The following is a 12,252-nucleotide window of genomic DNA, read 5'->3' as shown; positions in this document are numbered from 1 at the left end:
AAGCACAATTCCTCTGGCGCCTGTCATTTTGTCCAGCACTGATTTGTCTTTTTTATTGATATTATTAATACATGTCCGGCATTAAGCTGAAAATGTCAGGTACTCTTTCATTAGTGCCTGACATTTTGTCAGGTACATCTAAAACCGTTATTTCCAGGCCTGGATATGACCCGGACAATAAATAAATCGTGTAAACTCACATTTAAAATTTGGCTCTAGTGATATCTTGCCAGATGGTGAGAGAGAGAAATAGGGTTTAACGTCCACTTGACACAAACTAGGTCATTTCAGGACTAATTTTTTATTTCAATAATTCGCTGGCGCGTAGGTCATTTCGGGACTAACGTATGGTTTAATTTTATTTCAATAATTCGCTGGCGCGTAGGGGTCTTTAGCAGTGAGAGGAAATCGGAGGACCCGGAGAAAACCCACGGGATTGGACAGGCGACCCTACTCCTTGTCACATACATCCGGGGATTCGAAACCACGCCAGTTGACTCAATGACAGGCCTTATGATACAGCGTGCACGTGCTAACCATTCGGCCATCCAACCCCCCTTGCCAGATATATGGTGTATGAGGATTAAGGAGACCTTGGGTTCACATTAGTGACTACCTGAACCTTCACATACATTTTATCTGAAATAACTGTGTTCATACACCAAGTGTATCAGTAGCCAATGTGCAGACCCCAGGGTAAAGGTCAAATGCTTGGATCATGGGATCACATTTATAACCACAACTTCAGAAAATAATCCCAATGTGAACATAGCCTTAGAGTAAATACAAGGCCAGATGGTTGGATCATGCCATCACATTTATAACAACAACTTCAGAAAATAATCCCAGTGTTAACACAGCCTTAGGGGTAGATATCTATAACCATATAGTTCATCTGATTATAGGGGTGATTTATAATACAGTACAATACATTTATTGTTTCTATGTAATTGTTTGGCGTTATAGAGAGAGAATTAGGGGTTTAACATCCACTCAACACAAACTAGGTCATTTCAGGACTAACACATAGTCCAATTTTATTTTAATAATTCGCTTGCGCGTGGGAGGAAACCGGAGCACCTGGAGAAAACTCACGAGGATTGGTTTGGCCTTATGCATTTAGTTGTACATATAGGTTATAGAACGTATTAAAATTTGTATACAATTGCCAGTTGTCATGTAGGAATTTTTCTCTGTTGTCTCAAGTATTATCAAGTTTGGATCCAGGGCCCTGTTTCACGAAATTTTAACTAAAGATAAAATCCAAATTTTAGTAGATACTTCAATTTTGATTGGCTAAGCACTAAAATCAATCTAATATTATCCAATCAAATTACTAAAATTTGGATTTTATCTTAGTTAAAATTTCGTGAAACAGGCCCCAGGATTTTTTCAAGGAGGTGGGGTGAAAATATTTTTTGAGTTTGTCTAATACATTTACCAGCCTGTTTTTGATAGATTTAGAAAGAAAAAGACTAACATATGGTTGAATTTTATTTTAATAATTTGCTAGAGCGTAGGGCTCTTTAGCAATGGGAGGAAACAGGAGGACGCGGAGAAAACCCATGAGGTTGGACAGGCGACCCTACTCCTTGTCACATACTATCGGGGAATCGAAACCACGCCAGATGATGTTATGATACAACGCCCATGCGCTAACCATTCTGCCATCCAACCGCCCACTAGATTTAGAAAAGACAAGTTATATTTTATAAGGAAGTATTGGATCATGTATTACTCACCTTGTGTTTCTGTCGGTCAGGTGAACTTCGTAATAAAAATAATCTGATCAATGTTAATTAGTTTTCGAGGTGAACACATTTACTGAATGAACATGGAAGCCTCCATGGACCATCCTCACCTGTCTGAGTAATTTGGTTCAGTACGATGTCATATACAAATAAATTTGTCCATGTAAAAAGGAAATGAACAAATATTGGTCTAAAATCAATGAAGTACTGATACATGTAAGGTATTGATGAGTAAATAAAAAAAGGTTTTCCTTTAGTTTATTTTTTTTGAGACTGACTGATGACACTTCCCACTTTTAAAGATGCATTAGGTATGATTTAGATAGAGCTGGCTGTTCTCTCTATAATAGTTTGAAAATAGATAATGCAAAATTTATTTTTTGAAAAAAATCTGCTTAAAGGTCACCGGAAAAGCATCAATTTTTTTTTTAAATGATGCAAGTAATTATGTCAACATATCCTTTCCATAAATATAACCCGAACCCGAACGTCAATATTCCCTGCAACAGGTAAATTTCAACATTAGTAATTTCCGCCATTTTCCGTGGGTAGTCGTAACTTTCCGTCAATAAGCAATCCGTGACGTCATTATAGTCCTGCTGCACATAGAAATATAGACTAGAATATGAGCAGAGGTCTAAAATGATGTTACAGATTGTTTATTTACGGAAAGTTACAACTACCCACGGAGAATGGCGGAAATAACTGATGTTGAAATTTACCTGTTGCAGGTAATATTGACATTCGGGTTCGTTTTATACTTATGAAAAGAATATGTTGACATAATTACTTGCATTATTTAAAAACTTTATGAACTTTTTCCGGTGACCTTTAATATCGGAGATATCCAATGGCATCTGGAGTTGATTATGGTGTGGATAAGTTTATTAATGTCTAATAGTTTAGATAACATTTCAGGCCTAAAGAAGGATCTGCAATAGGCCGATTTAACTCCTGTTTAATGTATGTTTAATTTAAAGGGAGTTTTAAGATAGGTGATAAATGATTAGGTGGAATAACTCATTAAGTCCTCAGTTTAACATGGATGTGTAAAAACTGTTATATCCATCAATTCATCTTAACATCACATCTGGCTCTTTTATATCTGTGTGTTTTAAGTGAGACAGGCCATCGTGTCTCAACTTCAACCTTTTTGTAAAGTTCACACACTCTTTAAATGATGTTTGAGAGATAACGAAGCTGCATGCTTGCACTTAAACATGTTTTTTATGAAAAAAGGTTTAGAGATCTTGTTAAAATTTCTACATGTATGTTGTTTCAGTACATGAACTTGCTAAAAGTTCTTTAAAAAAATACTGTGGCATTGTGCACAGGGCAGAGTAGGATTATTCATTGATGCACTGGTATTTTTGGCATGTTTCCCATAAACATACATTATGCAAGAGCTAAATCTGTCTATTACAGGCCTTTCTTTAGGCCTGAAATGTTATCTAAATTATTGATTAGATATTAATTAACCTATCCAGACCATAATCAACTCTAGATGGCAACGGTAGCCTGCGATCGTTAGTAGATTGTGAGCCGATTTACTGCATAACTTTCCTTCATGATTTAACGATTAAATGGATAATCGAGACTGTGCTGTTTATCGTACTGACTTCAGTAATGATGATCAAGGCTAGGAGGAAATTCAATCGCTTTGTTCTCGGTTCATATTGGATCAATTTGACTGAAATTTTCAGCAAATTGCCTTTACATTATCTAGTTTGTAACTATTATAGTGAGAACTGTCAACTCGTTATCGAGTCTCCCATAATGTATCTTTAATTAACTTATCTAGACCATAATCACATCTTGATTAGAACCCGGAGTGCTGCTTCTGATTAAATCATGAACTGGATAATCGAGACTATGTTTTTTATCATACCGACTTTAGTAATGGTGATCGAGGCTAGGCCGAAAATTCTATTGCTAAATTCTTGGTTCAGATTTGAGAAGTGAGAAGTGCCATCTTGTTATCAAATCTCCCATAATGCATCTTTAAGTATGGTGATTGTTTACTAACCAGAGGGTTCTCCGTCTACCCATTAGACTTTTTTGAACACAATAACTCTTGTTCCAATCTGGCTAAAACACAGATCCTATTTCATTTCGTTTTTATAGTTCAAAATTTTACTTGTCTTTATTACACTAGGATCTGGAAGAGTTGTTATCATTGACGTGTTCTGGATGATGTGAGGGATTAGCCAATGAAATGGTCTGTTACGGCGAGCTTTAGGCGTGTTTTGCACGGAACTGTGGGTAATCCACTAGTAACATCAATGCTGATTGGTTAATCAAATGTCTGACATCATAGGGTCAAAAGCCGCTCATATGACCTCTGACGCGACATATTTCTACCACCGGTCAGATCTTCATGTAGTGTAGGCCATCGAAAGTACGAAAACTCACATTTTTAGATTGTGGACACTCTAGAGGTCACAATTTTCATCTCATTTTGATGAAACTTAAAATATATGTTTATGTCCCAAAGATCTTGGTTCTTTTCGATATTCGTGCATATCAGATCATAACTTCCTGAATAATGACTCCTGATTATACGAAAAATCACGTTTTTATCTTGTGGTATCTTTAGAGCTCACAATTATTATCCGATTTAAAAAATCGTTTGAATTCCAGATCAAAACTACCTGACAAAATGTCCGCTCCTCGTTCTCAAATAGTGTAAAAGTATATCATATCAAGGTTGTGGACCATCTAGATGTCACAATTTTTATCCGATTTTCGTGAAACTTAAGGTATGTTTATATCCTGAAGATATAGGTTCCTGTAGATATTCACACAATCGGAACCATAGATCCCTGGATTATGGCCCCTGATTGTACGAAAAATCACTTTTTTTTAAAACTTGTTCTCTGTCCATCTCTTGCGAAATGTGCGTGTATCTTGCATATGGCAACTGCTTGTTTTATTATAATGTAATGAACATTTTGAATATTTTATATTTTCAGCCGATCTTGATGGCGATGATTGTATTCAGTTACCATGTAAAAATGGTGGCACCTGTATAGACGGAATTGGTACTCATACGTGTGAATGTCGCCATAATTTTAATGGAACCAACTGTGAAAATGATTTACGTAAGTAGAAGAAGTGGTCTGTCTTATACTCACTCTACTGTCAGGCCTTGAAATAACGGTTTTAGCACTAATGAAATAGTACCTGACATTTTCAACTTAGTGCCGGACATGTATTAATAATATCAATTACATATGGTTCAATTTTATTTCAATAATTCGCTTGCGCGTAAGGGTCTTTAACAGTGGTAGCCAACCGGAGGACCCGGAGAAAATCCACAAGGTTGAACAGACCTGTATAAAAGAGACTACTTACAAAAAGTATAAAGAAAATGTATAAAATTGTTGATGATTGTTTTTATTTCAGGATATTTAGGATGTGATATTGCACCGTGTATGAACCAAGGTACATGTCTACCCCGATCACAGGGAACTACGACTGGTGTACCATATACGTGTAACTGTGCCAATGGTTAGTATATTTCATATATTTATTTCATTTAAAGGTCTCCAGAAAAACTTCATAAATTTTTTAAATGATTTAATAATGCAAGTAATTATATCAACATATCCTTTTCATAAGTATAACATGAACCCGAATGTCAATATTACCTGCCACAGGTAAGTTTCAAAGTTAGTAATTTCCGCCGTTCTCCGTGGGTAGGCGTAACTTTCCGTCAATAAACAGCCCGTGTCATCATTTTAGTCCTTCTGCTCATAGAAATATAGACTAGAATATGAGCAAATGGATTAAAAGGCCATCGAAAGTATAAAAAATATGAAACGAAATATAGATCTGTATTTTAATCAGATTGTTTGACACATAGTCATGGGGGGTTGGATGGCTGAATGGTTAGCGTGCGCGCGCTGTATCATAAAGTCTGTCATTGAGTCGACTGGCATGGTTTCGAATCCCCGGTTGTACGTGACAGGGAGTAGGGTCGCCTGTCCAACTTCGTGGGTTTTCTCCGGGTCCTCCGGTTTCCTCCCACTGCTAAAGACCCCTACGCGCAAGCGAATTATTGAAATAAAAAATTAGTCCCGAAATGACCTAGTTTGTGTCGAGTGGACGTTAAACCCCATTTCTCTCTCTCTCTCTTGACACATAGTCATACAGTAGGTAGACTAATTCTTTACTTATAATCAGTCATGTCGATTAATGTATGCAAATAGCTTCATGTTTATTTAAATGTTGTATGAAGTGCCCCCTAGTGATGGGATTTAAAATAAATAAAAAATTTTGTCAAACATTTTTACCGAAAATAAAGGGACATAAATCTTATCGTTATTTAAGCAGGCAGTTTCACACAAAAATCACATGTCAACAAAATATTCAAATTTGTTCGTAATAAAAAAAATAGGTGCACCTTGTTATTTTTCATATTTAAATCCCGTACGGTATTCAAATTTACATGTATGTCAGTAATATTCCTGTATGTGATGTCGTAATACGATAGAATGAAAACGTGCCGACTACTGCTGACCTGTACCTGTTTCAAATTCCTCCAAAATTGCTCCCCACTTGTCAGTTAGATGTAGGTCTCAGTCATGTATTTTATTACAATAAAAAGTGGTCTATATGCCATATTGAATGTTGTCATTAGCATTAAACTTTATTATTCTTAATTAAATTAGATTCCCTTTAGATACATGTAATTAGAAGGGGTATCTCTGGTTGGTCAGCATTAACCAAATCTTATTGTGTACATATGTATATTGTCTTGTTATAATTTTATATTTTATCATTGCTTGATAGTGATTAGAGAAGCCTAGTCGAAACATTGTTCAGTAATTGTATTCCATAGGAATGTGACGTGTATGATATATTACAGGGTAGAGAGATTGTGAGTTAGATCTCAGCCATGTATATATTGTATATTACAGGGTATACAGGTACATGTATATATTGTATATTACAGGGTATACAGGTACAGATTGTGAGTTAGTTATAGATGATTGTAGAACACAACCATGTATTAATGGTATTTGTACCAATCTAGTAGGGAATGGTTATAGTTGTAACTGTACAGGAACGGGTATATATTGACTTTTATTACCTTAGTCTTTTACTCTGATCTTTATATAATATTCTAGGGGGTTTGGATGGCCGAATAGTTTGTACATGCACGTTGTATCATAAGGTCTGTCATTGAGTCAACTGGCGTGGTTTCGATTCCCCGGTTGTACGTGACATGGAGTATCATCGCCTGTCCAACCTCGTGGGTTATCTCTGGGTTCTCCGGTTTCCTCCCACTGCTAAAGAGAGAGAGAGAGAGATGGAGTTTAACATCCACTCGACACAAACTAGGTCATTTCGGGACTATCATATAGATAAATTTTATTTCAATAATTTGCTCTCTCTCTCTCTCTCTCTAATTTATGCCCAGACATTTAGATGTTTCCATTAAAAAGATACGATCCGTCCCAGAACAGTTTTATGTAATATTATTGTAATATTTATGTTTGTTGTAATATTATTATTGTAATATTTATGTTTGTTGCTAGGGATTATTGTAATATTTATGTTTGTTTCTAGGGATTATTGTAATATTGTTATTTTAGGTTATAAAGGTGAGAATTGTAGTACTGACATCGACGAGTGTTTGACAGTCGACTGTGGTAGCGGAAAATGTTTTAATTATCCTGGTAGCTTTACTTGTGAATGTCCGATCGGATTCAATGGAGATAGATGTCAGGATGTAAGTTATTTAAATAAAATAAACCATCAAACTTCCTGTTGTATACCATGGAATTCTTGCTCAGTGGAGCTAATTCTCTATTAAACAAGGGGGTTGGATGACAAAATGGTTAGCATGTGTACGCTGTATCGTAAGGTCTGTCATTGAGCCTGAAGTACAATGCCTGTATTGATTTGAGCCCATGTAAGAATGGTGCCACATGTACGACCGAACAACCAAGTCTTCAGTATGATTGTGCATGTCAAGTTGGATTCAGTGGCGTCAATTGTTCACATAATATAAACGACTGTTTAATTAACAACTGTCAATCATATCAACAATGTTATGATCAAATCAACAATTACACTTGTGGATGTCTCCAGGTATGTAGTCGAACATTTCATAAAACACTCTGCGTGCATGCTGTATCATAAAGTTTGTCATCGAGTCAACTGGCATGGTTTCGATTCCCTGGTTGTACGTGACAAAGAGTAGGGTCGCCTGTTCAACCTCCTGGGGTTTTTTCTGGGTCTTCCGGTGTCCTCCCACTGCTGAAGACCCCTACGTGCAAACAATGAAACTATGATTATTATATTTTGTTCAATGAAACTACGATATAACACTATATATATAAAACTATGGGGTACTGTGAAATCTTTACATCTTGAAACTATGGTGTGCCATGAAATCTTTACATCTTGAAACTATATGGTGTGCCATGAAATATTTACATCTTGAAACTATGGTGTGTCATGAAATCTTTACATTCTGAAACTATATATGGTGTGCCATGAAATCTTTACATCTTGAAACTATGGTGTGCCATGAAATCTTTACATCTTGAAACTATAGTGTGCCATGAAATCTTTACATCCTGAAACTATGGTGTGCCATGAAATCTTTACATCTTGAAACTATATGGTGTTCCATGAAATCTTTACATCCTGAAATTATATGGTGTGCTGTGAAATTTTAACATTATGAAACTATGGTGTAGCATGAAATCTTCACATATATGGTGTGCCATGAAACTGTTGTATACCACGAAACTATTTCTCCATAATTACCTTTTCAGTTTTCATCTTTAGTGAAAAATTAAGGAAATATTTTCTTTTCTTTTTAGACCCACTATGACCTTATTGTCAGAAATATTTTGTAATTCTTCCAATATCCATTTCAGAATGTTGATGAGTGTCGATCATCACCGTGTCAGAACGATGGAACCTGTAGTAATTTGATAGACAGATTCAACTGTACCTGTAAAACAGGGTTCACAGGTGTGACGTGTGAAACTAACATCAATGATTGTGTGGGTGTCGTATGTCAAAGTACAAATGCTGAGTGTAAGGATTTAGTAAACGATCATAGATGTGACTGCAAGGACGGATTTACAGGTAAGATCCTTTATTGTTTTACATGTGAAAGGGACACTTGATATCCAAACCTCTTTACCTTGCGGGGGATCACGTGGCTATGTGGGTAAGATGCTGGCTCGCTAGCCTGGAGGTCGGGTGTTCGATCCCTGCATTGGCCGAGAAAGTTCATCCAGATTTTCCGGTGTGGTTCCCCCTTGTCAGTGATGCAGGACGGAGGGCCTGACAAAGATAGCTGTCTAGTCCTTCAGATGAGACGGAAAACCGAGGTCCTGTGTACACATTGGTGTGCACATAAGAGATCCCCCGACAGTTGGAATTCGATATAAGAGTAGACCGTAGTGCCACTGTCCGGGCAAAATTTCCCTCATAGCACACTGTATCATTAGCCCAGTTCGGAGCAAAACAGTAGGACGTTAAACCCCATTTCATTTCATTTCTTTACCATGCAGGGGGGTGGGGGGTGGTCAAATGGTTTAAACCGTGTCATTGAATCAAGTGGCGTGGTTTCGACAAGGAGTAGGGTCGTCTGTCCAATCTCGTGGGTTTTCTCTGGGCCCTCCGGTTTCCTCCCACTGCCAATGACCCCTACGCACAAGCGATTTATTGAAATAAGATTGAAGTGTATGTTAGTCCCAAAATGACCTAGTTTGTGTCCAGAGGATGTTAAACCCCCCCTGTCTCTCTCCCTCCCTCTCTCTCCCTCTCTCTCTCTCTCTCTCTCCCTCCCTCCCTCTCTCTCATAGGTACACATCCTAACTGTGTTAATATAGATGAATATATATTTATACTTGTAGGTACAGATCCTAATTGTGTTGATATAAATGAATGTTTGAGTAATCCCTGTGTATCAGGACAGAGTATTACCTGTGATGATCTAGAAAATAGATATTTATGTCACTGTTCCGCAGGCTTTACAGGTGAAAGATGTGAAATAGATATTAACGAATGTGCTCGAAATCCTTGTCAAAATAACGCCTCGTAAGTATATTGTTTAAACTTAATTTCTTGTAATTTCTAGTTTTTAATAGCCAGATAAATTTTCCCGATATTATTTATCCAGTGGTTATTTCCAATAAAAGTATGGCGAATTTGGTATATGGAAAGTATAGACACCTAATCTTACTAGAAAAATACTGCCAGCTGATTGTATGCTAGCTTGACTGAGGGAGCGGTTGTTATTTCTTAATCAAATGGTTAGGCTGTTTTGGGAACATTGAGGGATGTCAACTTACAAAAAAGATTCTGGAATTAAACGGCAGAAAAAGATGTTGACAGAGAATAATTAATGATTTACTTAGACCTCGATATGTATGGTGAATGGACAGAGAATAATGAAAAAATACGTTTTGAAAAATGGACCCTCCCTCAATGAAGTGAGGTGACATACATGGCTTCTAACAACAGTTTACTTATAGCTTGAGGAATCTCCCCATGAATACAAAGTTTTAAGAGGGATTTGAATCAAATATTTGATAGATTATGTAGTTCGAATATGTTTTTAGTCCAAATATGTCATCAAATCACACAGTTTGTATGTGGAAAAATATCTTTAAAGTGTTACTCAAAAGCAAAACTGTTGTTAATCGAAAAATTTGTCTTCATTAGGTCGGGTGGTGCAAATGTTAAACCCTGTTTTATTCCAAATATAAATAATATATATGAAAAATGGGATGACGTGATCGAGAAAGATACCATAAATCAATAGAAAAATTATGAAAGAGCTACAATATCTGATTAATTTTCTCTTTATTTTTTATAACAGGTGTACACAGGGCATTAATGCGTATACCTGTCACTGTCTACCTGGTTTTACAGATCATAATTGTAGTACCAATATTAACGAGTGTGGGTCGAATCCTTGTCGTAATGGTGGCTCATGTAATGATCAGGTAGGTAAATACATGTACCAGCAACATGTGATGTTATAATATACAGGCAACATGTGATGTTATAATATACCAGCAACATGTGATGTTATAATGTACCAGCTACATGTGATGTTATAATATACCAGCAACATGTGATGTTATAATGTACCAGCAACATGGGATGTTGTAATGTAACTTAATATAGGGCAGCTAACACTGTAACAATAGGTGTCATTTAATCTTGTGTATCTAGCACTAATTTCTTTCACATTTATTCAATATCAAATCATTCAAAATCAACAAAAATCCTCAGATGATTTGATATTGAATAAATGTGAAAGAAATTAGTGCTAAATACAAAAGATTAAATACACAAGAAATTACATGATTTGGGATGATTTTAGATGATGTTTACAGATTTTTAAACAAAGATTTGATATTAAAGGAATGTGAAAGAAATTACCTAATGCTAGGTAAACAAAATTAAATGATACCCGGGTTACAGTATATAATCCAACAGGTTTCGTTTAACTAGGCCAAAAACTGAACCATACATTTGATATTGTTTTTAATTAAAACATGAATTTGATATTTTTAAATTAAAACATGAATTTGATATTGTTTAAATTGAAACATAAATATGATATTTTTTAAACTGAAAGATAAATTTGATATTTTTTTGATTAAAACATGAATTTGATATTTTTAAAATTAAAACATGAATTTGATGCTTGAAATTAAAACATGAACTTGTATTTTTTTTTTTTAATTTGAAACATAAACTGATTATTTTTTAAACTGAAACATGAATTTGTTCTCAATGAAATCTAAACATGAATTTAATATTTCTACAAGAGAAACATCAAATTTATATTTTTGACACTGATATATAAATTTGATATTTACAGATTGATGGATATACATGTGATTGTGTGACAGGATGGACAGGAAGTGATTGTTCTGTTAACTTTGATGACTGTGCTAACAATCCATGCCTTAATGGCGGTACTTGTCACGATTATCTGGCTTATTATAACTGTTCCTGTGTTCTTGGATTCCAAGGTAAAAACTTAATATTGAGTCATTTCAGTAAACGAGAGGGACATTCAGATTAAAATACAGATCTATATTTCGTTTCATTTTTTTATACTTTTGATGGCCTCTACTGCATGAAGATCTGACCAGTTGTACTGGAAGGTAATGTCGGGGTTCGTATGAGTGGCTTTTGACCCTATGACGTCAGCCATTGATTAATCAATCAGAGTTGACATTTCTAGTGGTTTACTCACAGTTTCGTGCATTGCACGCCAAGAACTCACTATAACAGACCGTTTCATTGGCTAATCCCTCACTTCAAGCAGAACGCCGGTAATATAACAACTCTTCCAGATCCTAGTGTAGTAAAGACAAGTAAAACAACATTTTGAACTATAAAAATCGAAACGAAATAGAATCATATCAAATGGAATAGAATCAAGTTCAACATCTTTTGAGAGTCACATAATTAAAATGACAATAACACTCTTGGTGGCTTGAAAGCT

General features: G+C 35.7%; 1 protein-coding gene across 1 annotated transcript in view; it reads left to right on the top strand.

Moving 5' to 3' along the window:
• LOC126808510 (fibropellin-1) overlaps nucleotides 1-12,252 on the top strand; it is a 48,432-nt gene that overhangs the window by 31,826 nt on the left and 4,354 nt on the right. The window contains exons 3-10 of the mRNA XM_050533266.2: nucleotides 4,724-4,852; nucleotides 5,157-5,261; nucleotides 6,709-6,825; nucleotides 7,352-7,488; nucleotides 8,648-8,861; nucleotides 9,638-9,821; nucleotides 10,606-10,732; nucleotides 11,620-11,773. Of these exons, the coding sequence (XP_050389223.2) occupies nucleotides 4,724-4,852; nucleotides 5,157-5,261; nucleotides 6,709-6,825; nucleotides 7,352-7,488; nucleotides 8,648-8,861; nucleotides 9,638-9,821; nucleotides 10,606-10,732; nucleotides 11,620-11,773 (1,167 nt within the window). The remainder of the gene's footprint in view (nucleotides 1-4,723; nucleotides 4,853-5,156; nucleotides 5,262-6,708; nucleotides 6,826-7,351; nucleotides 7,489-8,647; nucleotides 8,862-9,637; nucleotides 9,822-10,605; nucleotides 10,733-11,619; nucleotides 11,774-12,252) is intronic.

The sequence above is a fragment of the Patella vulgata genome, chromosome 1, assembly GCF_932274485.2.
Source record: "Patella vulgata chromosome 1, xgPatVulg1.2, whole genome shotgun sequence".
NCBI classification, from domain to species: domain Eukaryota; kingdom Metazoa; phylum Mollusca; class Gastropoda; family Patellidae; genus Patella; species Patella vulgata.
The sequence above is the reverse complement of the archived record's forward strand: the minus strand, read 5'-3'. Positions and strand labels throughout refer to the sequence as shown.